Source organism: Alexandromys fortis, unplaced genomic scaffold, assembly GCF_014885135.2.
Source record: "Alexandromys fortis isolate MF-2015 unplaced genomic scaffold, M_Fortis_MF-2015_v1.1 scaffold_291, whole genome shotgun sequence".
Taxonomy (NCBI): Eukaryota; Metazoa; Chordata; class Mammalia; order Rodentia; family Cricetidae; genus Alexandromys; species Alexandromys fortis.
This window is the reverse complement of record NW_026068163.1, coordinates 1,019,586-1,046,551: the sequence shown is the minus strand read 5'-3', so window position 1 is coordinate 1,046,551 and position 26,966 is coordinate 1,019,586. Positions and strand designations below refer to the sequence as shown.

Here is a 26,966-nt window from a genome sequence, read left to right as displayed (position 1 = left end):
CCCTGGCTGTCCTAGGACTCCCTCTGTAGACCGGGTTGGCTTCAGACTCAGAGATCCACCTGCCTCTGCCTCCTGAGTGCTAGGATTTAAAGCATGTGCTACCATACCCAATTTGGAAGGTTTTTTTCTTTCTTTCTTTTCTCTTTTTTTCTTTCTTTTTTTTTTTTTTTTTTTTTTTTTGGTTCCTCAAGACAGGGTTTCTCTGTGTAATAGTCCTAGCTGTCCTGGAACTAGCTCTTGTAGATCAGGCTAGCCTCAAACTCAAATAAATCCACCTGCTTCTATCTTTTGAGTGCTGGGGATTAAAGGCATGTGCCACCACTGCCCAGCCCCAGAAGGGATACTTTTAATCTTTCTGGTTCTGAGCTTATTTTTACTTCTTTCTCCTCCCTTCCTCCCCTCTACTCCTGTTCCCTCCTCTTTTGCATCTCTCTCTGTTTCTCTCTCTCTCTCTCTCTCTCTCTCTCTCTCTCTCTCTCTCTCTCTTACTCTCACTCTCACTCTTACTCTTATTTATTTATTTTTATGGAGTTTAATATATTGCCCAAGCTCTTCTACAGAACCTCACCTAACAGGCTTCACCTGGAGGGTTCTGGGTAAACACTCCACCCTTGAGCTACCCCCCCCCCCCCAGCTCACTTTTCATTTTGCAGTTTAAACAGGATCTCACTAGGTGGTCCAGACTGACCTGCTCTAGCTCCAGCAGGCCTTGAACTCCTGATCTTCCTGCCTCCCCAGCAGCTGTGATTACAGACTGCACTATCACCAGCCCTTCGTGTGTTTGCAGTTTTGAGCTAGCTTCAAGGGCTAGGTACCTGGGCAAGTGGAACAAGGGCGGAGGAGCGTTGCAAAATGATAGGAGAGGGAACCAGTTCTGTCTGACACTTTAGTGGCTCAGTCAGGCTGGTGCTTGTCCTGTCTCCTTAGGATGTCAGAAGTGGAGTGTGTGTGGAATTACTACAGCGTACGACCGAGCCGTTCCCGGGAAGTCCCAGGTCCCGTTGCCAATGGTGCTGGCTGCTGAGACTGACGTGGTGTTTACAGATCACTGCTTCTCTAAGTGGATTGCAAGCTGTAATCACGTAACCCTGGAAATTACCCTGCTAAGTACAGCAGGGTGTCCTAAGTAGTTGTTGAACAAATGACCTTAATAAGCTACTAATGAGATCCAGTTCTGTGAGTTTGTTTTGCTCTTTGAGACAAGTTCTCCCTAAAATTTTGGTTGGTAAGATGGTACAGTGGGTAAGGCACTTGTGGCTGAGTCTGAGGACCCGAGTTCGATCCCTGGGACTGACTCCCACAAGTTGTCCTGGCTTCTGCACGTATGGTTGGCACACATGTGTGTACTCTCACACACACAAAGTACCTAAATGTCTTCGTTAGTCAGGCAGTGGTGGCGCACGCCTTTAATTCCAGCACTCAGGAGGCAGAGGCAGGTGTGTATCTCTGAGTTTGAGACCAGCCTGGTCTACAGAGTGAGTTCCTGGACAGCCAGGGCTACACAGAGAAACTCTGTCTCAAAAAAAGGGGGGGGGGGAATGTTTTGTTTTGTTTTTTTTAAAGTTGCCCTTGGTCTTTTATAGTTATGTGACCACACAGTGACTGAAGAAACAGAAGCCCAGCCCAACGGTCATGCTCAATACAGTTAAGTGTGCAGTTGTGCAACTCGGCTCAGGCTTTCTGAAAGGAAAAGGAAAGAAGAGGCAGGCAGGGGAGCCGATGCAATTGAGTGGGTTTGTTATAGAAAAAGAAAGGGCTGCTTAGAAGAACCCAGAGGCAGATCCTGCCCGGTCACCACTCAGCTGCAGGAGACACCAGTCAGAAGCCCGTCCCTTTCTCCCACTGGACTAAAGGTTTCTGTCTAGTGGCTTCATTTCCTTCCTTCTTCCCTCCCTCCTTCCTTCCTTTCTCTTCTGGTGTGTGTGTGAGTATTTGTGTACATGGTAGGTGCAAAACAACCGTGGGTGTTCTGGTTCACTTCTGCTGTTAACTGACACAGCCCAAAATTATCTGAAGGAGTCTCAGTGGGGGACTGACTGGATCAGATTGGCAAGTGGGGAGTTTTCTTAGTTGTTCATTGGTGAGGGAGGGTCCAGCCCACTGGGTGTGTTTCCATCCCTAGGCAGGTGGGCTTGGAGTTTTTTTGGAGGGGGTGTATGGTTTCGACACAGGGTTTCTCTCTGAAACAGTCGTGGCTGTCCTGGAACTCACTCTATAGACCAAGCTGGCCTCGAACTCACTGAGATCCCTCTGCCTCTGCCTCCCTGAAGAGCTGAGATAAAGGCACACACAACCACTGCCCAGCAGGTATCACTTTCTTATAAGGTCCTCTCTCGACGCTTGAGCTTCTGTCTACATTAGAATATCTTTATTAAGAGACTGAAGAGATGACTCTGTGGATAAGCGCACTAGCAGCTGACAGAGGATCAAGATTCTGCTCCCAACACCCACAGACGTCAGCTCACCGCCTGTAATTCCAGTGCCAGGGGATCTGGTGCCCTCTGTTGGTCTCTTCAGGTACCTGCAGGCACATGGTACACAGAAACACACACACACATGTAAATAATGCATCTTTTAAAATATCTTTATTAAACCCCAAATCTAGTTCACACGCACATACACACACACAGAGAGACACCTGTTCTGGATTAACAGCTCCTCCATGCAGCTGGAAGAACACAGATTAAGAGTCAAGAGAGAGAGACGCCAGGGAGCATCCCAGCTAGCAATAATTCCCTGAGGTGGGTACTGGCAATGCCTTTTGTTGAGAACCTGTGCGTGCTGTTTGTGCACAGTCTGTGTGCCTGCACAGGTCGGAGGAGGGCTTCCAGCACTTTCTCTATCATTCTCTGCCTTAGACCTCTGAGACAGGGTCTCACATTGAACCTGGAGATAGGCTGGAAGCCAGTAAGCCTCAGAGAGCCTTCCCAACAGCGCTGGGGGTATGGGAGTGTGACCTTGCCTGGCTTTTTACATGGGTTCTGGGGATTTGAACTCAGATCCTCACTGGACAAGACAGCTCAAAAGTGGACAATATTGACAGTCTGTGGTTTAAGAGTGAGCCCCTCACTCGGCTGCAACTTCGTGGCCCCTGAAGCCCCTGAACAATCACAATATACATTTATTTATGCATGTATTTATATGGCATCACAAGCTGCAGACACCTCTGTCCCCTTGGGTCCAGCTGTAGGAGGCCATGTGAGTTGCCCCCCGCAGCTTCTGTTCCTGGGAGAGGCTGGAGTGCCAGAGAAGGTATGCCCAGAGCAGGTCATGGCTTCCAGGCACAGGGTGGCGCCTGGAAATGGCCTGTCCTGAGGTTATTAACTGGAGACTGGTCCGAGCATCCTGGGGACACTTTTTCGCTGGGGCTAGGAGGGCAGGAAACCATGTCCACCAGGCCAGAGCTCCTACACGTAGGCGTTTTTGCCATATTTGCCAAAGCTGACATTGCTTTCGTCCGAAGTGGTTTTGGGTATCACGACCGTAGAAGCCTTATAGGGAAGCCTGGCCCTGTGGAATTGAGAGGAAGGCAGGGTCACAGGTGGTCACGGCATGTCGTCGTCCTCCCTCCATCCTCCTCCCTCTCCTTACCTGGTGGCTGGTTCCTCCTTAGAGGCACAGCAGCAGGTGGAAAAGAGACAAATGCCGCCCAGAATCGAGAGCAGGGAGGCACTCCAGCCCAAGTAGAGAGCAGGGCCCAGCTCGTACCTGGGGAGCGGAAGAGGTAAGTGCCAGCCCAGAGGGGCTAGGCCGAAACCTACCCATTGTCCCCAAGGGCAGGGTTCCTCACTTACTTGGTTCCAACATACAAGGGGTTGAAGAAGTCAGTAGTGATGTTGACAGCGTACCAGGAGATAGCCACCATCCCGCAGGTACCTGGAGAAAAGGGTGGGGGTGGTCCTCTGGGTCACAACCTCTCAAAGCAAGTAAGCTCTGAGGGGTTTGAGGGACTGGACATCATGTCCAAGAGAAATAGTCCCTTTCATCTGTCCCAGACACAGCCTGTGGCCCAGACACATTCAAACGCAGCCTTTAGGCCACTTAAGTCCTAGGATATCTTACTTTTTTTGTTCTCTGTTTGATTTTATTTTTTTGAGATAGGGTTTCCCTGTGTAACAGTCCTGGCTATCCCAGAACTTGCTCTGTAGACCAGGCTGGCCTTGAACTCACTGAGATCCACCTGCCTCTGCTTCCCAAGTGCTGGGATTAAAGGTGTATGTCACCACTGCTCAGTGGGATATCTTACATTTTTAAAGACAATTTTATGAAACCGAGGCTGTGTAAAACCCAGCCTCCATCTTTGGAGGCCCCTCCCCTGTGCCCCTTGAACCTTGACCCCTCTCCAGGAAAGGTCAAGACCATTCAATTTTTCTTCTGCTCACCATTTTCACTTCAGTGAGCCACTTGGGATCCATGCCCTTTGGTTCATTTGTGTCTTGGTTTCTCAGCTATATTACTTGGTGATGCACCACTTTGGTTCATCCTTAAAGCTTTTCTTCTTCCTGTGTTACTGATCGTCACCTTGTGACTCAGTGCACAGCAGAGGCTATTTAAACTCCTCCCCCAAAAATAAACACGTGGTTTTCCCTTTTCCTTTCCAGTGGTCATGTTGGCGACTTCCTGTTCCCTCGGGGCCACCCAGGAGCGGAGGTGTCTAATTAAATCTGGATATTTTTTAATCTGGTCTGATTTGGCTTGATTGGGATTATTTTGCGTTGGCAGAGAGCTCACATTAGAAAATATTCCTAACAGGCTGCCCTTGAACTCACCACGTAGCCTGGCATGACCCTGATCCTGCTACCTCTTGAGATTATAGTCGTGAGCCACTACAGAGTTAACTCAGTGCAGGGGATGGAACAACTGGGCTTTCAAGAAGGGGGTCATGATTGGCTTCATTTTCTCTGCTAGTTAAAGAATTAAGAGGCAGGGAAAATCTCAAGCTGGCCAGGTAACAGAGTGAAACCTTGAACACAACAGATGAATCAGCAGGTGATTCCTGCTGACCTCCCTGTGGGTTATCATCTATCGCTGGCCACACAGCTCTATGCCTGCTAGCCCTCAAATATACTGAGGGGCTAGGATTTAGAAAGAGTCCCTGGGGGACAAGGAGAGTGGCCATGCCTAGGTCATGAAGATGGTGAACTTCTAAGATGGCTGGCTTCCCCCTCCCTTCTGGACTTGGGACAAAAGCCTGGCAGCTTAAGACAAGGGCCTCGTCGGCTTTTTTTCCTCCTGCCCATGGGTGAACTGGCTCATCGGTTCAGTGCTGGATCAGGACATGTTATGCAACAGCTGCGGGCCAATCAGTCATCCTGTCTTTCTTCACACTGACCAACCCTAAAGAGGAAAGGCTCTTCAGACTTAAACGTCCCGCCTTCAAAAGATCCTGGACTTTTGGCTTCTCAGTTCCCCCTCTGCCTTGCTGAGTGTTCCTCTGTGTGTCCGCTGCATGTGTGTGTCTCCTCATCCCCGACAAATGCCTTTTCTCACCTGCTGATTCATCTGCTGCGTTCAAGGTTTCTCTCTGCTACCTGGCCAGCTTGAGATTTCCCCTGCCTCTTAATTCTTTAGCTGGCAGAGAAAATGATCATGACCCCTGTCTTTGAAAGCCTGGCTGTCAAGAAAGTCTTTCCTGCCCCGACAGACATCCCTGTGGGTTATCACCCGTCACTTGTCACGCTGGCTGAGGGACCTTTCCAAACCTTCAGATCTAGAAAATGGGAAATACCCACCCTGTCTGGATTTTTTAAAATGACTATTATCAATATTATTGTTTTACTACTATTGGTGTGCGGGGGTATGTGTGTGAGTACAGGCGCTCACTTTCAGAAGTTGGTTCTTCCCATCCACCCCGGGGATACCTGGACCAATCTTGGGTCACCTCAAAATCCATTTCTTTGCTTACCAGTTCTGCATGGTTTATTGTGAAGAAACGTGTGCAGAAATGTAACAAGCTGGACAATAAGGTATAGGCCGTCTATAGCGTTGTTACTGTGAGTGTGTGTGTGTGTGTGTGTACACCCTGACTCTGATCCCCCGTAAGTTTTGGAGGAAATAGCCTCTCAGGCCTGGCAGGGATGTGGCTCAGCTGTGTGCGGGGCAGCCCTACTCTTGGACACTAAGTTGTGGTCTAGAGATTTGCAGAGTACAGACAGGGTAGGGAACAGGGAGAGATGGCCAAGAGACAGCAGGGGTCAATGAGGAGAAGGTGAGATACGCTTGAAAGCAGGAGAGGAGGACAGGAGAAGCCGCTGGGGACTGTGGCGAGGGCCTCCTTAACCCACGCACCCCCTACTCCCTCATTACCAGCAAGGATGTGGAAGGTTCCTGCAATGGCCAGCATCTTGACCTTCACGGAGAGATCGATGTTTCCCACGTTGGTGCAGCGCAGCCCCACCATGCCCAGAAAGAGGCCCAGGAAGCCCAGGAGGATGGCAGTGATCATGAGGGCGCGGCAGCCCTGGACATACCCTGGGGAGCGGGCGGAATGAAGCCGTCAGTGATTCTCTTCCGCACGTCCCTCGGCCGCCATGCTGTCCCACTGGTCTCTAGCACCTAAAGCTCCTCGCAATTTTCCTCTCTGGGATTCACATCAACCTCCCTGTTGGCTCCCTCGTCCTGCAGGGGTGCTACTGTCGAAACTAAAAAAATGAGGGGAAGGGTGCTGGCCCTGGTGGTGGCGCACACCCTTAATCCCAGCACTCGGGAGGCAGAGGCAGGCGGATCTCTGTGAGTTCGAGGCCAGCCTGGTCTACAGAGCGAGTTCCAGGACAACCAGGGCTACACAGAGAAACCCTGTCTCAAAAACAAACAAACAAACAAACAAAAAACAAACCAAAACACTCAAACAAACTTAAACCCAGGCCTCATATTTGTTAAATAACTGAGCGTGACCTTAAGCTTCTGATCCTTTGCCATCGTCCCATGTTCGTCTGTGTTGTGTCCGTCGGTCCGCGTCCCATCCCTCCACCCGTCTCCACGGCTAGCATGACAGGCACACACAACCAGACCTGGGGATTCGACCCAGGTGTTGCCAAATTCCTTCCCTGGGGGAATATAACCGATGTCTACTCCTTCCTCTTGAGGTCCCAGGAGAACAAACCAAAGTAGGATTCCACCAAATACCACCTTGGGGGAACCAGCGAGTTAACTGGGCTGCCTCACACACAGAGAGCACAGAGAGTGCTTAACTGGCAGAAGGATGGCTGACCCAAAGCAGCCACAACAGTCTTCACCCGGCATGGACGATGCTCCCATAGCCAAAGAGATGAAGCCCCGTCTCCTAGCTGTCCCCTCGAGGGGAGACATACATACACACACATAGATACACACACACACACACACACATATAAGTACACACACACATATTCCAGCCTCTCCCTAAGACACCCATGCGATTAGGGTAGAATTGCAAACAAATGGTTGGGAGGGGTGACTGGGAGGTTGGGGTGAGGGTTCCATGCCTCCTCCCATCCTCTCCTTTTCTTATAAAGAATGTCAGTCCACAAGCCTGCCTCTCTGAAGGACTCGGGATCTCACTAGAACTTCAGCATGTTAGGCAAGCACTCTACCAACAGGCGGCGCTACATCCCCTGCCTGTTTGTTTGGTTGATTGATTGATTGAGACAAGGTCAAACTGGCTATGTTGTCGAGGATGATCTTGAGGTAACTCTTGATTCTCCTGCCTCAGCTCCTGGGTTGCTGGGATTACAGGCCTGTGCGGACATTCCAACCCCACGGACACGCTGGGTTGGAGTTGAGTTTCTTCTGGAGTGACCAGCAGGGGGCAGTAGTGACTCAGGACAGATGGTCTAGAGCTGGGGGTGGGGAGTGGGGGTGGGAGCTGGGGAGCTGGGAAACCTAAGCCAACGAACTCATCCCAGTCACTTCAGCTCATAATCTTTTGGTGCCTCAGTTTCCCTTTTCTCAAAGACGAGGAAAGCTGCTAGCTCCTCCTGCTTTTGACGGCTGTCAAGCACTCTCGGGGACCTTGTACCCCTTTCCCGGGTGGGGCCCATAGCACGGTGGAGTTACGAGGTGAGGAGGAGGGACAAAGTTCTCTGAGAGGACATTATGACTCCCAGCCGCACCTTCTAGAATTCCCCACCATTTTTGTTTGTTTGTTTGGTTTGGTTTGGTTTTTGTTTTTTCCGGAGACTGGGGTTTCTCAGAAACAGTCCTGGTTGTCCTGGAACTCACTCCGCAGACCAGGCTGGCCTTGAACTCACAGAGATCTACCTGCCTCTGCCTCCTAAGTGTTGGGATTAAAGGTGTGCACCAACACCTGGCTTCCCACCAGTTTTATTTTTTAACTTATTTATTCTTATTTTATGTACATTGGTGTTTTGCCTGCGTGTATGCCTGTGTGAGGGTGTCAGTTCCTGGGGAGTTAAGACAGTTGTGAACTGCCATGCGGGTGCTGGGAACTGAACCAGGGTCTTTTGGAAGAGTAGTCAGTGCTCTTAACCGCCGAGCCATCTCTCCAGGACCCACCAATTCCTAATGTGCAGAGAACGCTGATAGAGAAAGGAAAGATGACCGAAGGACCTGCAGGTGCGTGGGTCCAGGGTCACAGTGGCTTGGCTAGGTGAGCTATGTGGGAAATCACCCTCGTACCCGAGAGGTTGAGGCAAGGGGGCTGCAAAGTCAAGGCCAGCCTGGGCATCTCAGCAAGATTGTCTCAAAATGAAAAATAAAAAGAAAGCTGGGTGGTGGTGGCGCACGCCTTTAATACCAGGACTCAGGAGGCAGAGGCAGGCGGATCTCTGTGAGTTCGAGGCCAGCCTGGTCTACAGAGTGAGTTCCAGGGCAGTCAAGACTACACAGAGAAACCCTGCCTCAAAAACAAAAACAAAAAATAAAACAAAACAACCCAATAAAATGAAAATAATAAATAAGAAGAGGGCTGGGGCGCTACCTCAGAGGTAGAGCATTTGCTTGTGATTCCCCAGGGAGGGGCTGGGGTAGGGTGGCTCTTAGAGCTTGAACACCAGCCTAGAATCCCCCAGTGAGGGACAGAGGGTATGGTCTAGCATGCATATAGTCCTTAGTTTAACCTCTAGTACTGGGTGCAAACAGATAGGATCCCTCTTGGGACTCAGCAGACCACAGAGGAAGAAACTGGTCCTCAGCCCAGACACAGTGGATTAGAATCACAGCTTCCTCTCCAGTTCCTCGGCCTCTAGGCGGGGTGCTTAGCTCTGCAGAGTGGTCCAGCTAATGATGCAAATATTTCTGAAAAGCACAGATGTACATGGGGGAAGGGCAGTGTCCGTATAAAAGGAAGAGCTAGATACGGTGATGCACACCTGTAATCCCAGCACCTAGGAGGCCAATGCAAGAGGATCTTTCCGAGCTTAGGGTCAGCCTAGGACCACATAGTGAGGTCGGGGAACGAACTACATAGCAACACCATGCCTTAAAATACCACACACACACACATAAACACACACACACATAAATACACACACACAAACATAAATACACACACACACACATAAATACACACACACACACACACATATCCCACAAAACAACCCAAACCCAAAAACACAAAAGGGAAGTGATTCCAGCCCTGGAGGCCTGGAGGCCTCAAGGCTTTCCATCCTCCATCACGCCCAGCAACCTCCCATGTGATTTTCCTCCAAATTCATGTTCTCTTGCAGGCAAAGAGCAGCAACACGGTGAGAGGCCCCTCTTGAGTGGCCAGGCTCACAACCAAATGCCCTCTGCACACCGGGGATGCAGCAGGCTGGCTGGGCGCCGAGTTGCCCACATCTATGGTCCCTTCTGGGCACTTACTGCTCTGAGTTTGTGATCCACCCAGACACCATCACTGCTCAGGGCACCTTCCAGACTGATGGGGCCATTTCCCAGCACCCACTTTCCCACCCTGGGGGGCCTCAGAGCCTCCCACCTGCTCATCATCTACAGTCGGATTCCTCGAAAGGCAAGATCGGAACCTACTGGCAGGAGCAACCAGGGAGGGTTTGCGGTCATCAGCTCTTGGTCTCTGTAGCATGGGGGAGACTAGGAAGTCCAAGTGGACCCCTTGGGGGAAGTGACGGCACGGGGAGCGACGGAGGGTTATTGTGCAGGGGAGCAAGGGGCAGGCAATGCAGGTAGCAAAGGAACGCCAGGGCCCAAGTTAGAGCTGCATGCGGTAGCATGCTAACACCTTCAAACAAAACAAAACAACAAAAGCCACACTCTGAGCCCCAAATATACATGCATGTCCACATAACCACTCTCCAGCATCCACCCAGACTTTCAGGAGACTCTCCTCCACAATAAGCGAGCTGCGTTGAGGGCCCTCAAGTTCAGCAGGGTAGGTAGACCACAGTCTGTTAATGTCCAGAGGGTTACTGGGGCTAGCAGTCAATCAACCAAGATGGAGTCTTGGTCTCACCCCTGCCAACTGAGCAAACATTCCCCAGAATAAAACACTAAAATATATATAGTCAACGTCCCATTCACACCAGCAAGTTTTGTTGCCTAGAGGCCTCGTGACCACTCGCGCACCGGCACCATGACTGCTCTTAGTTTGCGGATGGCCAAGACCAAATTCATCATCCAAGACCATCACTCTTTTGCGGCTGGAGCTAGCAAAGGCCTGAATTGCACCTGGAAGCTTGACTTAGCTAGGGAGGGTCACACGTTAGGACAGGGAGCCATGTATAGCTCTGGGTCATGCAGGACTTTTCGCTGCAGCCGCCCGGAACCGAGGGCTTGACCTGAACTTGTCATTATGGTGCCCAAGGCCAGACCAACGGCAACCACCTCCAACCTGTCCTCTAGGATATCTCCAGCCAGCCACCCAATCTCCCTCTGTCCCCTCGAGCCCCCTTCACCCCATACCAGAGAGGGCCAGCATGGAAGGGAACTCCCAGCAGTTGGAGACTCCCATGGAGTCGGTGGCACAGCTGTACCATAGGTTCTCAAAGATGGTGTTGGTGGTGATGACGTTCCCATTGACGGTGGACACTCTCCAGTAGCTGTTGGGTAGGGTCACCCCCAGCATCAGCAGTCCCAAGGCTGCCATGAAGAAGCCGAAGGTCTCCACAGCTATCGACATGCTGGGATGCAGATCCCCCAAGGGGCTGGAGCCCCAGGGATTGGGATAGATGTGGCACCTCCAGGTGAATTCTGGGGGCTCTGGAGACTAAGGAGGGAGAAGGGTGTAGGACGGGCCGTGCAGCTGCGATCCTCGTCTGCCTTCTCCTGGAGCTCAGGTCTGATTGTCTCGGCCCAGTCTCTGGGACTCTCTCCTTCCTGGCAGGTCAGAGGAATGAGCCAAGCCTGCTCCGCTCAGCAGCTGTTGACTGCGATGGAGGGAATAAACGGGCCAAAAGTCCACCCCCTCCCCCGGCCTAGCCCGGGACTCCCCGCCCTAGGAGGGGGGGGAGCTTGGACTTACTAGGAGACTCAGGGATACAGCCAAGGAAGGAGCAGCCCCCAGGGATCCATCAGGAATCCAGGGGAAGTGGCCTGTCTCTGACTCAGCTGTCACCAGGGTCGGGAAATGAGAGGGACAGAGTTTTCAGTAGCTGAGAGATCAGCGTGTCAAGAGAGAACCTCCAACGGGCCCACCACAGGCTTCTGCGATGGATTGAGACCCCCAAGAGCAACCCAAGTCACTGAAGACCCCAAGTTGGGACACTTACATCCCCCGAGGACCAGGAAGGTTGATTCCGGGGCGACAGAAGCTCTGGAACCCAGCCACCTGGTTCCCACTAGACTCCAGCATTATCAAAGGGCTGGAGGTTTTGGCTCTCAGCCTTGTTGACACAACATGATTGGCTTCTTAGGTTGTAATGGGAGTTGGGACCACAGATCACAGCTCCCGGCACACTCCCATCGCCCCAGCAGTTGGTAATTGCCCTGGATCTGAAAGCCGCAGGCTGAGGTGAGGCGACCAATGCTACTTTCCTCCAAACTTCCTGAATTGTCCCTCCCGGAGCTGACCTTTGACGCTTCGGTATTGAGCTTGATCTCGCTGCCAAGGACCCAGGGGCCCAGGGTTGGGGGATGGATCACGGGCCTAGGAAATGATTCTGGTTGATCTCTCTGCCTATTCACTTACTGGGAACTTATCACCAGCTCTGTTAATCCATCCTCTGGGTCCCCCTACTCCATCCTGGCTGCGCACCTGTCTGAGCATAAAGATTTCCTTCTTGACCACGTCTCGCTTGGTGAGTTGGCACCAGGGTTCCCTTTCTGGAGTATGTGAGACAAAGCCATGCCCTCTGACACCCCCATCCTTTTCCTGCACCAGACTCCTCCGTGCTCCCCCCAGGTACCTCCCCCCCCCCCACAGCAAGCCTGGCAGGGGCTGTGGAATGATAAGTATGCCGGGAAGCCAAACAGGCCCACGCAGAGCCTGGCACAGGGGGCGTGGGGTGAGGTCTGTGAGCTCTCTGCCTCCTGTCTCACAGGCTGGGATTGGGGTATCCTGTGCCCGACAACCCCCACAGCCCCTGGCATCTTCATACAGCTTCCTCTCTCATACTACGTCATCCATCCATGCCCCCCTAAGAAGGACTGGATGGAGGAAGGGGAGGGGGCGGGAAGACAAAGGGAGGGAAGGGCGGAGGTTTTCGGAGGAAGCCCAGTGGGGGCCCCCTGCAGTGGAAAACTCCAGGCGGCTTAGTGGGTCAGAGGAGACCACGGTCATAAATCCCAGGCTGCTGTTCCCTCTTCTGTTTGCTGTTCTCCCAGGATTCTGGGGCGATGGAAAGGCCATGTACTCCGAGCTGTTCCCTGTTCCTGCCTTGTGCATTCAGGATAGGGGAGGAAGGAAGGGTGTGGGCTGGGATGTAGGCAAAGGAACCTGGAGGGGGGTAGCGGGGGCCACAGTGCACCCGGTGAACCCGCTCCTCCCTCAACAGACTCTCCAGCACAGAGGTTCCCAAGCCGCAGCCCAATTTTATTTACACTCATTGCAAAGCTTGACTCAGGGCTAAACAACAGGTGCTGGGGGATGAGAGGTTGAAGGTCACGGAGACGGCAGAGATGGATGACGAGGGGTGGGGAGGAGAAGGGCAGATGATGGTGAGGACGAACAGGACCCTCTTCCAGCGGCCCCCAGGCTCCCGGGTGCACCAGGGCAGAGAGCGGGTGAGGCTGTCTTCAGGATTTGGACTTGGAGACAGCTAGTCCAATGAGTCCGGCCAGTCCCGCCACACCCAGGGCCATGCCACCAACAATGGCCATGCCCACTAGTCCATCTGAAAAAGACAGAGGGGGCCGTGAGCAGATCGGTCCTGCCCCCCACAGAGGAGTCTGGAGGCTGGGGCTCCAGGGACCCTCGAGGGGGGTAGGTTTGATAAAGGACTGTGTGTGGGGTGTCACCTTTCTTCATAGCCTTGTCGATGAGGCGCTCCAGCTCCTTGGCCTGGGTGTTCTGGGGCTCAGTCTGCAGCAGCCCGCGCACATACTTCAGGGCCTTTTCATACTCCTGCAGTCACACCGCATGCTCGCTCGTCAGGACGCTGCCCGCCAGCCCCACCCGCCTCAGCTCAGGCTCATCTTCCTCCCCCCCTCTTGCCACAGCCCCACCCCACAGAGTAGAGTCCACAAACAGCCCAGCTGTGGGGGGGTGATAAGCTAGTGGAGATAACAGCTACAGGCATAGGGCTGCACCCCAATCCTGACGTCACCATGATCTCCACACCCTGATACTCTCATCCTCCCTTAGAGTCTGTCCTGGAATTACTGTATACCCATGCACTTACACTCCAGCCCACTGCCCGCTGCTCGCTTCCTGAGGGCCAGGGCTCTGTCTGGGGGGCTCAAGCAGAATGAGCAATGGGAAGAAGGACTCTGCGCCTTACCTTGAGTCGGTAGTTGCCCGCCGCCAGGTAGAAGACGTAATCCCGCTGTTCCTCTTTGTTCCCTTTGGGCAACAGCTCTGGAGGGAGAAGGGAGAGGAGAAAGATGGATTCTCTCTCTTGTTTTTTAAATTTATATTTATTTTATTTGATGTGCACTGGTGTTTTGCCTGCATGCATGTCTGTGTGAGGGTACTCGGATCCTCTGGAACCAGAGTTATAGATAGTTGTGAGCTGCTGCGTGGTAGCTGGGAGGTGAACCCAGGTCCTTGTGAAAAGCTCTTAACTGCTGAGCCGTCTCTCCAGCCCCTGGATCCTCTTTTTAACACTGCGCCCCACAGGTCCTGCCATGCTGACTCACTAGGATGCTGGGAAGGTCACTGTCCTAGACCTCCATTATCAGCTTCTATCACCCTCTGCTTTCTAGTGACAGCCCCGTGCGGATGCTGGGAACCAGCGACCTGGTCCACACTGCTGCAGTCTGCATGGAAGGGCGCATCCCCACTGGCCAGCTACTGGTCTCACTGCAAGGTCACTCCTGCCGGACATTTGCATTCCTCTTTTGTGACAGCTACCTGAGGACGACCAGAACTCTAAGCCTCCTGCTGCCGCCTCCTGAGTACAGGACCACACCTGGTTTCTGCGATGCCAGAGGGGGCGGGTGTGTGTGTGTGTGTGTGTGTGTGTGTGTGTGTGTGTGTGTGGAACTGGACCATGGCTTCAGTCCCGTACACAGGAGACAGGCACTCTGCTGACTGAGCTTTCCCCTTTCCCCGAGACGGGGTGTCTCTGTGTAGCCCTGTCTGTCCCGAACTCGCTCTGTAGACCAGGCTGGCCTCGAACTCACAGAGACCCACCTGCCTCTGCCTCCTGAGTCCTGGAACTAAAGACACACATCACTACAACGCACCCTTTTCTCTTAATTTTCCTGAGCGACCATCACCTGACTTTTTTTTTTTTTTAATTTTTTTCTCTCTCCGCGCATGTGGGATAGGTAGGGGTTAAGATTAGGACTCAGAGCTATCAATGGTGGTGCACACATTTAACCCCAGCACTGGAGAGACAGAGGCAGGAGGATCTCTGTGAGTTTGAGACTAGTCTGATCTACAGAGTGAGTTCCAGGACAGCCTGGACTACAAGAAGAAATCCTGTCTTAAAAGTAGGTAGACAGACAGACAGACAGACAGATAGAATAAGATAGGGCCACTCGCTATGTGGCCCAAGCAAGCTGGTTTCAAACTCTCGATCAGGTGCCTGAGGCTCCTGAGTGCTGGAGTTACCGGTGTACGCAACCATTCTTTGAGGCTAAGTTTTGCAGTGTTGAGACCTTCTCAGTGTCTGCACTGTGCCCCTCATGAGACTCAGACACTCCGAGACCACTTTTCCTGTTGTGTCCTACTACACAAGAAACCTGAAGAATCCGAACCGATCCAAGTAGGGGACAGCATTTGCTTTTACGAGGAGGATCCCTGAGCTCACAGCTTACTTCCCAGCACTAAGGTGGCTGAAGCAGACGTGGAAGCGTCCCAAGCGATACAAAGACCCTGTGTCAAAACCAAAAACTAAAGGACGCAGGCATCTTTGTTAGTATCGTTCTTTGATTGCCTCTGGCATTATCCCAAGATGCCCCTCAGATTCCAAAACCTACAGATATAAAGGCCCTTATATAAAATTAAACTGTATTTGCATAGCACCTAGCTGTATTCCCCAAAGATGCCTTTTCAAGACAGGGAGCTCGGGGGTAGCCCAGGCTGACCTCGAGTTTGATACGGAACTGACTCTGGACTTCAACTTCCTGCTTTCATCTCTGCGGTCACGCCCCCATGCCTCCACCTTTGGATGGAGCGCTGGGATCACATGCTCTTAATACAACAGCCCCACAGATATTCTAATCTCTAGAACTTTCTTAATTACAGCTACCCAACACAATGTAAATGCTACATTAACAGCAATTAATAACCGAACAAGAAGTGTTACGTGGATACTGTGTGTGTGCGTGGTATGTACGGGTAGCTGTGTGCACATGCACACACAGACCAGAGGCCTCTCTACCCCATTCCCTTGAGAAAGTCTTCCTCTGCACCGGGGCTAAGATTGCAGCAAGAAAGCCCCCAGCAATACCTCATTTCTATTCTCTATACAGACATTTGCAGCCACGACTATCAGCTTTTTCCATGGGAGCTGGGGATTCGAACTCAGGTCTTTATACCTGCACAGAAGCACTCTGAGTTGCCTGAGAACATGTATTTTTTTTCCCACAGCATTTTCCATCCGAATGAATGTTTGGATGTTGAAATTGGGGATACAGGGGAGCAACCTAGTCCTCTGCTGCGGTGAAGTTACTGGTGGTTACTGGGTGACGAATGAGCCATGGGGTGAGGGTTCCATGTTGAAAAGGATCCTGGAGGGGTGAGGTCAAGGGACCCAGCGCCTTACCCTCCAGGAGCATGATGCCTTTACGGATGTCATCATTGTATTTGCTTCGCACCAGGCACCAGGCATACTCAAATTGTGTGCTTTTGGATACTGAGCCAGCCGCCTGCTCAGACTGAAATTTCCTTTCAAAATTCTGTCGTTAGAGAGAAAAGACATCATTTATAAGCAAAGGGCATCCACCGTTCCCCAGCTGAACTCGGTGTCTAGTCCCAGCTAGACCACCTTCCCCTTGCAGATCTTGGTACCCAGGCTCGGCGCCCTCCCCTCGGAAGGTCCCTGCACCCAGCCCCTAGTGGTACCAAGTGGAGATGCCACCTGGTGGCAGCTGCGGGCACTGCTCCCGGACCAGCTGACCCCAAGAAGCTGAACAGTAAACATACTGCCCCAGCAGCTAAATGATCTCCTAAGCGACCTTCGCTTACGGCTGCTGGTCCCTTTCCACCCCCCATTCTTTTGGGCCTGGATCTGCCTCACCTTAGTTCTAGAAGAGGAAAGAAAACGGCACTGCAAGGACGAAGGCTAGGCATGCAGTGAACCATGCCGGGCTCAACACTTGCAAAAGCGTATGCCGGTGACTATGCTACCTCATCGCCTGCATGAGTACTCCAAATTCTCAACTCTGCATCACACTTAGCCCCCTTAGACTCAAGGCCGCAAGGCTGAGGTGCCGAAACCCTGGAAACTACAATTCCCATCAGGCCCAGGATCACAGCGCAGGTACCCACAAGAAGCAGGATACCGCAGAGGCTGCTGGGAGCCGTAGTCCAGCTTCCCCAACAAGTCGAAGCCAGCGGTGCTCGGCCTCGGCTAGCTCTCCTCAGGAGCTGCCCTTGCCGAGTCTGCTCTCCTCCTATGTCCCAGGCCTCACCTTCAGATCCTCCACGGACACCAGCTCGTTCAGCACGGCCTCCATGGCCACTGCCCCTGCAAGCCTCACAGTAAGGTCTCTACTGGGCCACGGTCTCCATGGTCCAGTGGCAGGGACGGAGAGGCACTTCCGGCAACGACCTGTGGAGGCCCCGCCCCTTCCTCCTATGCCTGGGGCGGGCGGTGGCGCTAGCGCCTACGCTGGGTTCCTCTGCCTTTGGCCTCCCCTGGTATCCTAGCTAGACCCTACCTCCTTGGAGGATCACGTCGTCCTAGCGACCAGTCTAACAGCCCCTCACTGTGCTGGACTGTAGCCTCCGTAGACCCCTGGAGGCTATTTATCTTCAGTGTTTGCAACAAAACCCTAATGGGTACCAGGGGCCCGAGGGCCTTGGCTTACTTACACACTGCAAGAGGGTTTGGTAACTATTTCCCCACAGACCTGGGGCACATGACCACAGTGGACACTAAGAGTAATATGAAGAAAAGCTGATGGGGCAAGAGAGACAGTGCGGGGGTCAAAGGCCCATACTGCTCTTGCAGAGGCGCCAGGTCAGCTGCCTGTGACTCCAGCTCCATGGAATCCAGTGCCCTTTTTTGACCTCCCCCTGCAACTGCACTCCTGTGCAGTTGTCCTCATGCAGACACGTAGGTTTGCACATAATTAAGAATAAAAGTTCGCTCTTGCAGCGTCAGCTCTTTCCAATGTAATTGAGCCAAACTATCTTCTTGGGGTAACTGAGGACCCGAGGCCTTCGGCCTGAGGAGAAGGGACGCGTGCTAACTTCTGGTATTTTAGTATTAGGAGCAGTACGTGGTAAACGGTCTGGGCCTTTCATCTTGCCCTTCAGGCACACAATGGAATTTAATACTCAAAGACTCAGCACGCTTTTCTGTTGTTATATTTTTGAGACAGAGTCTTCCTATGTTGCATTGGCTTGCCTTAAAACTCTTGAGATCTGTCTGCCCCTGCCTCCCAAGCTGTATATCACCACACCCGGCAGCCTAATGCATTTCTGCGGAATATGAACAAAGTTATTACCAAATCCCTATTTGTGGCTGCACAAATTCCCCCTCCCTTCCGTGTGTGCGCATGCTCCTGAGGTCCAAAGTCAGCCTTAGGTGCCAACCGCCTGGGTTTGAATGTGAGACAGATTTTCTCACTGCCCGAGGCAGGGTTACGACGGCTGTGATGAAACACCACAACCTGGGGAGGAGAGGGTTCGTTGGGCTGACACACACACATCACAGTTCATCATCAAAGGAAGTCAGGACAGAACTCAAGCAGGGCAGGAACCTGTGAGTCTGCAGCGGATGCAGAGGGCACAAAGGGTGCTGCTCACTGGCTTGCTTCCCCTGGCTCGCTCAGCCTGCTTTCCTATAGAACCCAGGCCCGCCAGTCCAGAAATCACTCACAACGGGCTGGGCCCTCCGCCATCAATCACCAATAAAGAAAACGCCTTACAGCTGGCTCTTAGGCAGGCATTTTCCCAACTGAGGGGCCCTCCATTCAGATAACTCTAGCTTGTGTGTCGAGTTGATACACTAGTCGGCACACTCACTGCCCTGCCCTATGATTCTGAAACCCGCAATGACCAGAGGCCCTCTGCACGTGCAGCCCTGGTATTCCTTCTACCCCCGCCCCTTGCTTACTGGCTGACTCCTCACTCATGATGAGTACTTCCTCTATGCTGCTCACTAAGTACCGAGATTGACCCCGATAGAAATCAAACTCCCATCCCCACGCACCTACACTGGGGGCATAAATAAACAGAATCCTGGCACCGGCAGGGGATCAGTAAGTTTAAGACCATCCTTGGCTACACAGCTGGTTCAGATCTAGTCTAGGGTACAGGAGACCCTGTCTGAAGACAGAATCCAAGGCTTTCTCGGAGGCCCGGATAAAAAGACAAAGGGGAGGTTAGTTGTGCGTCATTGTCCAGAAGCAGGCTGGGTAGGTCTGAGGCTGGGGCCCGTGCCGAGAAGGAGTGAAGACTGCAGCTTATTGGGATCCTGTTCTTCCCCGTGGGCTGTGGCTATCAGTCCCTGGGCAGATGTAGGTGTCTGAGTATCATGTATTCTCTTTGCCAGCATCGTCTGATTTAGCTCTCTGCTACTTTGGCCCATTCTCCCCTTACAAATACTGTGTAAGATGCTGTATTTCTTTCTTAATGGCTCAGCATAAGCCACCAACTTCAGCAGCTCCTCCCGGTCCCAGCTGTCTTTATTCTCTCTCCCAGTCCTGCCGCGTGACACCTCTACTTCTATGGGTTCATGTCAAGATCCTGTCTTTAAAAAAAAAAATGAAAAATGAGCTAGAGATAGCTTAGTACTTAAGAAAACAGTCTGGCCAAGTGTGATGATACAGGCCTTTAATCCCAGCACTTGGGAGGCAGGTGGATCTCTGTGAGTTTGAGGCCAGCCTGGTCTACAGAGTGAGTTTCAGGACAGTCAGAGCCATGCAGAAAGATCCTGTCTCAAAACACCAAAATACATAAAATAAAGAATGAAGAAAACAGCCTGCCCTTCCAGAAAACCTGAGCTCAGTTCCCAATTCTCATGTCAGATGGTTCACAACCTCCTGTAACTGCAGTTCTGTGGATCCGATGCCTCTGGCTTCTGGATGCTTCTCCACACATCACATACACATAATTAATTTTTTTAAAAATGAAAAACAAAACCCCAAACAGGGTGACAAAGTGATAGATGTATATAGATCACTCTGACGCAATGTTGGTAAGATCCCTGGGTTTTGTTTGTTTGAGGCAGTATTTTCACTACGTAGCCCTAGCTGTCCCTGAATGGCCTACGTGGCCCAGGATAATCTTAAACTCATAGAAATCCACCTCCTCTCTCTTAAGTGCTGGGATTAAAGGTGTGGGCTACCACACCCACATAAAATCCCTGATGGGGGTCACCGAACATCCTGGTCCTGAATCCCTGGGTCTTCCTGAGGAACGAGAACTCTTTCCATTCTCACGAGGTGGATTCTGGTGGGTCCTGGGAAGCTTCAGGACGGAGGCCCCTCCAGAAGACCACGTCCTAGATGAAAAGCTTGGAACTCTGTGCCTTACCCACCCCTTGTTCATTAGGGGAGTGAAGCTGCCATAAAAGGCTCTCAACTGCAGTTCAGGGCTTCTGAGCTGGTGATCACGTGGAAGTATCATGAAGGCCATGCATGAATTACCCTCTATGCCCACACACAGCCCACGCACGTCTTCCAGTTGGCTACTCCTGAGTTGTAATTTCCTAAGAAACCAGTGATGGCAGGTGCTTCCTTGAATCTCTCAGCTGTTACTGCTCTCAATCTGAAAACTAGGCACTCGTAGGTACAGGGCAATCTGGGGCTTGTGAGGGCCATCTGAAGCAGGCAATGTCTTGACAGACTAAGTGCTGTAATTGGGGGTTCAGATGCCAGCATAGGGGAGACCCCAAGATAGGATCCACAAAATGGAGAATCACCTGGGATCTGGAGAATCTTGAACCCAAGTTTGTGTGAGGTTTTGAGAGGAGAGAAATCGTTTTCTCGTTTAAGTGGAGGCTTAGGCTGTAGCTCAGAGCGCAGGGTGTTGCCTAGTAAACATGAGCCCAGGGCTTGATCACTAGCACAAAAACGTGGCTCCGTCGGTAAAGGTGCTAACTGCCAAGGCTGATGACTGAGCTTGGTCCCTGGCACCCATCTGGTGGAAAGAGCCGATTTTCACTAAGCTGTCCTGGCGCCTCCACACTCAGCCCCTGACCATGTGACTCCTCCATTATAAGTGAACAAATGAGGAGGGAAAGAAGACCAGAACCCACACAGATGCTCAGGGAGACAAAGGCGCACTGAAACATTACGGGAAAGGGACCAAAGAAAGGAAGCTGCTGGAGGACACAGTGATGCGCTCAGAGGAAGCGGGATTCTGGCATAACCATGGGAAGGAACAAGCAACGCAGGCAAATGGGAGCAAATTCCAGGCCAACAAGGGCAAGGGCACTCTGGGACTGGAGGTTGTGAGCCCAGATCCTAGTTACTTCAGGAGCAGGCAAGGGGATCACAAGCTAAGCGCCCACCAGGGTCAAAGAATGAATTCAAGGCCAAGCGAACTTTAATGAGACCATGTCTCAAAATAATGAAAGGTGTGTGTGTGTGTGTGTGTGTGTGTGTGTTGTTCAGTGGTAGTGGTTAAGAGAACTTGATTCTCTTGCAGAAGACCCCTATTTGATTCCCAGCAACCACAATGGTCCCAGAAGAGGTGACACACCTCTGGTCTCCAAGGACACCTGCATCATGTGCACACACTCACACACAGGCACAGACAGATATACATAATGAAAATAAAATAATTTTAATTAATTTATTTTATATGCATGAATGTTTTGTCTGCATGTATATATGTGCACCGTGTGCATGTCTAGTGCCATTGAAAGTTGGAAGAGGGGATCAGATCCCTCAAAACTGGAGTTATGTAAGGTTGTGAGCCACCATGTGGGTGATGGGAACTGAACCCGGATCTTCTGTAAGAGCAGCAAGTGTCTTAACTATGGAGCCATTCTCCTGCCCCAAATAAAATAACTATAAAAAATAAACAGCAAACAAACAAACAACTAAAGCTGGGTGCGGTGGCACACATCTTTGATCCCAACACTCAAGAGTCGGAGGCAGGAGGATCTCTATGAGCTCAAGCCCAACCTGGTCTATGCAGCGAGTTCCAGGCCAGCCAGAGCTAAATGGAAAGACCTTATCTCAAAAACAAACAAATAAAAAAGAAGGCTGAGGATATAACTTGGTCACAGAGCACCGGGATGGTGAGGGCTGGGGTGTGGCTCAGTGGTAGAGCACCTGCCTAGAATCCCCCAGTGAGGGGCTGGGGTGTGGCTCAGTGATAGAGCCCCTGCCTAGAATCCCCCAGTGAGGGGCTGGGGTGTGGCTCAGTGATAGAGCCCCTGCCTAGAATCCCCCAGTGAGGGGCTGGGTGTGGCTCAGTGGTAGAGTCCCTGCCTAGAATCTCCCAGTGAGGGGCTGGGGTGCGGTTCAGTGGTAGAGCATTTGCAGCTGCCTGGATTCTATCCCTAGCCCTGAACAGAAACACAAGGACTTAATCTGACCAGAGGGAGTTGGCGAAACTGAGAGGAGACCGGGTTGACAAATGTTTCTGTCTTGGCAGACCTGATGGACACCCATTCAACTCCTCCTTGGGATAGGCCTCTGAGACGTAAGAAAAAAGGCTCTAGAAAGTTACCGTTCTCACGTGGAGTCTGATGTGTATGACAAAGGCCGTAACACAAGTATGGAGACTGAGGGACAATTCTGTAAAGCTGGTTCTCCCACTTAACATGGTGGAGGGGATCACTGGGGCGTCAGGCCTGTTCAGCAAGTTCTTCACTTACTGGGCATCTCTCCAGCCCCGGACCTGGGATTTTTAACCTCAGTTGTGCACTAAAGGAGGTTTTCATTCTCTCACTCCACGTTTTCTCTGCTTCTTTTCCTTCCTTCCCAGTCTCTAGCTCAGGCTAGCCTCAAACTCACTAGGTAGCTGAGGCTAACCCTGAATGTCTGCCTGATCTTCCTGCTCCCACCTCTCAAGAGCTGGGATTACTGGTGCGGTACCACCACTTCTGGTTTATGTGGTGCTGGGGAGGGGAATGCAGGAGTTCACACATGCATAGTGAGCACCCTACTGGCTGAACAACACCAACGGTCTCCTCTTCTACCTGCTTTGAACTAAAGCTGCCTTCAATTCTGCACCTGGTTCTTACTGACACTTCAGATGAGAAAAGACAGAAGGGGCTCTGTGCTTAGAGCCCACGCAAGAGGCAAAGTCAGTTACGTACAGTTACTCCTCTCTAACAAAGTGTATGCCTCACTCTATACTCTGTTTTTGTGTTTTTTTTTTTTCCTATGTAGCCCTAGTTGATCTAGAAGGTGCTACGTAGCCCAGACTGGCCTCAAACTGACAGAGATCCACCTGCCTCTGCTTTCCTAGGATTAAAAGTGTGCTCCACCATGGCCGGCAGGTGTGCATGCCATGAAGTCCACATGGAGGTTGGAGGAAAACCTGCAGGAGGGCTCAGTTCTCTCCTCCCACCACGTGGTCTCGGGATCAAATTCAAGTTGTCTGGCTTCGCGGCAAGCACTTTACCCGCGCGCCCTAGTTACATTTTATTGCTGCTAAAGACCGTGACCAAAAGCAATTTAGGGAGGAAAGGGTTTATCTGGTTTACATCCCAAACATCATCCATTACTGGGGGGAAGGAGCAGGGCAGGGACCTGGAGGCAGAGGTCACGGAGCTGTGCTGCCTACTGGCTTGCCCCTCATGGCTCGTTCAGCCTGCTTTCTTATAGAACCCGGACCAACAGCCCAGGGGTGGTGCCATCCACATTGGGCTGGGCCCTCCCTCACTGAAATTCAAGAAAATGCCCCACAGACTTGCCACATGCCAACATGATGGAGCCATTTTCTCAACTGCAGTTCCCTGTTCCCAGCACACCGCTGAGCCATCTCGCTGGTCCCTAAGTTTGGAAGTACTTGTTCGCTGTCCCCCAACTAGAGGGGAAGAAGTAGGAAGTCACAGTGCATGTTAATTCAGAACCCAACCCAGGCGAAGAACCGGTTTTTAAGGGGGCGCAGTTCTAAAATTCCTCCCCAGCACCATTGCCCCCCCCCTCCTGAAACTGAAAATCTGATTTCATCCTCATTGCTAGTGGCTCTGTTTGCTCTGTGCTGTTTTTCAGTGTGCCATGGGCCACTTGTGTTGACCATGGGCTGAGTCCTGGCCTCCTGCCTTAGGCTGGGAGGTTCCTGAGGGCAGGATCTGCGTCTGTCTGCTCTTCCCGAGCCCAGTTCAGTGCCTAACACCAGTAGACACTCAAGCCGTAATTACTGAGGAAACAGATTCTTGTCATTAGTAACTTTGGAAACAATTATTTTTCACTTTATGTGTACGGATGTGCATGTGTATACATGTATCACATATAGGCCTGGTGTGCCCTCAGAGGTCAGAAGATGGTGTTGGATAACTTGGAACTAGAATTATGGATGGTTGTGAATCACCATGTGGGTGCTGGGAATTGAACTTGGGTCTTCTGCAAGAGCAACAAGTGCTCTTAACCTATGAGCCAACTTCATCCCCTCATTATTAACTTTTAAAAATTATTATTAGAGAGTGTGTGTGTGTGCATGTGGAGGCCAGAAGCTGACATCCAATCTCTTCCACTACTGCCCCCCAACCTTATAGACCGGGTCTCTCTCTCTGAACCCCGAGTGTACCCAATAGACTGGCTACTTTGCCCTGGATCTACCTGTCCCCACCCCCAGTGCTAGGATTACAGACGTGCACAAATATACGGCTTTTATGTGGGTGCTGGAGATTAAATGCAGGTCATCAGCCTTGACAAGTGCCTTTATGAACAGAGATATTTCACCTGCCTCCCACGTATATGTACAAACACATACATACATGTTTTTACACACACACACACACACACGTACACATATATATGGGAGGCAGGGTCCCAATAGCCCAGGTCAGCTTTGAAGCCTTGTTTCTATTTATAGGAATGCCCATCATCACTATGAACTTTCTAGAAAGCTAATACACAGGAAGTAACCTAAGAAGCAGTAAGACACAATATAATTTGGTTAAGTAATATACTCTTTGGGAAAATGTTCAATGAAAGGGGAAGAACAGGCAGGCACGAAGATACTCATCTTGGGAACGGTCTTATTAAATGATTAAATGATGCTACAGACGGCTTAAACAACACACGCATATTGGCTTTGCACCTGTAGATGGTAATATTCAAAGAAAACAAAATCATTTTCCAATACTGGCATGGGTGTGGGCACAAAGGACAAGGACACTGAAGGTCGGTGAGACTAAATTTAGCTGTGGTGCGGATTCTGGGCTCTGGGCCCCTCTCTTGACCTCATCGGAGCCTGTGCCAGGGGTCAGTTCAGGATGCTCAGCTAATCCTCCTGACCAGGACGCCGCTTTTGATATCTTCCAACCTTCAGTTACCTTTCTTCTACTTCCCAGTTGCTCTGGCAAAGCGGTAACTGAAGATGTAGCATCTAGAGTAAAACCACCCACACTATTTACTAAGCAGCTACTATGTACCAGGCATTCTTCTCAGTGCTAGGTAGGAAACGAGAAGCCTTGTTCTCATGGAAGCTACACCGTAGTGGAAGAGCCGGAATAGCTAATACTTATATAATCAGGTAGTTCCTGCTTCCAGTCAACACAGTCCAACCCAGTCTGGCACAAGCTGCATTTCGTGGTCAAAATAGAGGCACTGATGTCCTTATTGAAATACCGTCTACAGCCGAGAGTGGTGGTGGTTCATGCCTATGGCCCTAGCACTTGGGAGACTGAGGCAGGGGGATTCCTGAGTTCCAGGCTGGCCTGGGCTACATGGCAAGACCTTGCTTCAAAAATAAATAAATAAATAAATAAATAAATGGCTACTCAAGATAGTGTTTGAACGTCTCAGCCCTCAGCATCGACCCCACTTACCCTTGCAGCTTCATCTCTGTGCATCCATGTACCCTGCACCCGAGGATGATCTCATGACAGCCTCCTTTGATTTTATCCGTAGCGATCTATCAGCTAGAGCCAGGGCTAGGCCCAGGCTGTTCTCCACAGGCTCTTCGGGGGTTCATCCCTTACTACGCAGCTCTGCGACCCTTCATGCGACAGCCAATGGGCTTCGTTCATCTTTCCTGTCAAAGGACAGCCACCTGAGGCCAGCCTCAGGGTACAGGGAGGAGGGCGAGCTTTACTGGGAGCACGCTTGGGTCCTCTCTGGGAGCCTGAACTTCCGGGTGGCACCTCTGCAGGGGCTGCTCTAGGAAGCCGGCTCGGTGATCTGGAGGACCGGGAGCCCCTCCATTGGGAAGAGGAAGTCATAGCGTCTGCGCAGCAGCTGTCCTCCGCAGGGAGGCGGGATCAAGGGCGGAGCAAGAGTACCGCAATGGCCAATGAGCGCACGCTGTCCTACAAGGGGGCGGGGCGACGCGAGGAGGGCGGGGCGCGACCGGATGCTGGGAAGAGTCTCTCCATCTATCAGATTTTTAGAAGATTATTTTTACAGACCCACAAAATGGCTCAGCGGGTACAGGTGCTTGCCGCCAAGTCTGATAACCTGAGTTCGATACCCGGGAGCCACATGGTCAAAGGCGAGAGCTGACTGCTGTTATTCCCTGACCTCCATACATGCACCTTGGGTGTGCACATACACAAAATAAAATGTAATAAAAATGACTTATTATTATTTTAAATTGGGGTGTGTGTGTATGTGTGTGTGTGGTGCATACGTGTGTGAGTGCCTGTGGAATCTAGAGGTCCGACTTGGGTTTCCTCTTCAGTCCCTCTTTTTTGTTTTTGAGATGGTCTCGCTATGAAGTCCTGTTCGACCTGGAATGCCCTGTGTACATGAGGCTGGCTCTCAACTCACAGACCCGCCTGCCTCTGCTTCCCCAGTGCTGGGATTAGGGGCACACATCACCACACCGGGCTCTCCGTCTGTCTTTTTTTTTTTTTTTTTTTTTTTGAGACAAATTCTCTCACTGAACCTGTGTTTGATAGAAGTGACCGGCATCTCCAGAAGCCTATGTGTTCTTTAACCAGAACAGCTGAACACAGTCTCTCCTCGGGAGTGGAACTGTGTGAACGGCATGGATGGGAAGGGAGCCCTTAGCGGATAGAGGGTTCCATCTGCAGGTCAGATCCCTATAGTGTCAAAGTGGTAGATACTAGTGGGTTTGCTATGTGGATCAGCTCCTTATTAGGCAAGTCAACTTTCCTGTCCATCTGAGGCTTTGCAGTAATTAACCCTCCAACCTGGAGCTCACC

The 26,966-nt window shown here is 51.5% G+C and overlaps 2 protein-coding genes across 10 annotated transcripts; both read right to left on the bottom strand.

Moving 5' to 3' along the window:
• Positions 1-922: 922 nt before the first annotated feature.
• On the bottom strand, positions 923-12,215 carry Cldn15 (claudin 15). 8 transcript variants are annotated; one of them, XM_050127883.1, is made up of 8 exons: positions 12,149-12,215; positions 11,664-12,040; positions 11,417-11,502; positions 10,858-11,161; positions 6,307-6,471; positions 3,795-3,876; positions 3,592-3,708; positions 923-3,510 (listed from the first exon to the last, which is right to left on the bottom strand). In XM_050127883.1, the coding sequence occupies exons 4-8, from the start codon at positions 11,072-11,074 to the stop codon at positions 3,408-3,410; spliced, it is 684 nt and encodes a 227-aa protein (XP_049983840.1). In that variant the 5' UTR covers positions 11,075-11,161; positions 11,417-11,502; positions 11,664-12,040; positions 12,149-12,215; the 3' UTR covers positions 923-3,407. The 8 variants fall into 8 exon arrangements, with proteins under 8 accessions (XP_049983840.1, XP_049983838.1, XP_049983835.1 ...); XM_050127881.1 differs by having other exon boundaries at positions 10,858-11,321; positions 12,149-12,208; XM_050127878.1 differs by having other exon boundaries at positions 10,858-11,271; positions 12,149-12,208.
• Positions 12,216-12,900: 685 nt separating this feature from the next.
• Positions 12,901-25,917, bottom strand: Fis1 (fission, mitochondrial 1). Of its 2 annotated transcripts, none has more exons than XM_050127893.1 (5): positions 17,134-17,513; positions 16,266-16,398; positions 13,833-13,909; positions 13,351-13,456; positions 12,901-13,226 (listed from the first exon to the last, which is right to left on the bottom strand). In XM_050127893.1, exons 1-5 carry the CDS (start codon positions 17,176-17,178, stop codon positions 13,129-13,131), a joined length of 459 nt encoding a protein of 152 aa, XP_049983850.1. In that variant the 5' UTR covers positions 17,179-17,513; the 3' UTR covers positions 12,901-13,128. The 2 variants fall into 2 exon arrangements, with proteins under 2 accessions (XP_049983850.1, XP_049983851.1); XM_050127894.1 differs by lacking the exon at positions 17,134-17,513 and adding an exon at positions 25,629-25,917 and having other exon boundaries at positions 12,934-13,226.
• Positions 25,918-26,966: the final 1,049 nt, after the last annotated feature.

What these genes read in the sequence shown, in the direction of transcription:
- Cldn15 (XM_050127883.1), bottom strand. Translation starts at nt 11,074, where the DNA reads ATGTCGATAGCTGTGGAGACCTTCGGCTTCTTCATGGCAGCCTTGGGA. An exon ending in AACCTTCCACATCCTTGCTG is followed by an intron (nt 3,877 to 6,306) that starts GTAATGAGGGAG and finishes CCTTTTCTCCAG; the next exon opens with GTACCTGCGGGATGGTGGCT. An exon ending in AAGGAGGAACCAGCCACCAG is followed by an intron (nt 3,511 to 3,591) that starts GTAAGGAGAGGG and finishes TCAATTCCACAG; the next exon opens with GGCCAGGCTTCCCTATAAGG.
- Fis1 (XM_050127893.1), bottom strand. Translation starts at nt 17,178, where the DNA reads ATGGAGGCCGTGCTGAACGAGCTGGTGTCCGTGGAGGATCTGAAG. An exon ending in AGGCATCATGCTCCTGGAGG is followed by an intron (nt 13,910 to 16,265) that starts GTAAGGCGCTGG and finishes TTCTCCCTCCAG; the next exon opens with AGCTGTTGCCCAAAGGGAAC. An exon ending in CGGGCAACTACCGACTCAAG is followed by an intron (nt 13,457 to 13,832) that starts GTAAGGCGCAGA and finishes GTGTGACTGCAG; the next exon opens with GAGTATGAAAAGGCCCTGAA.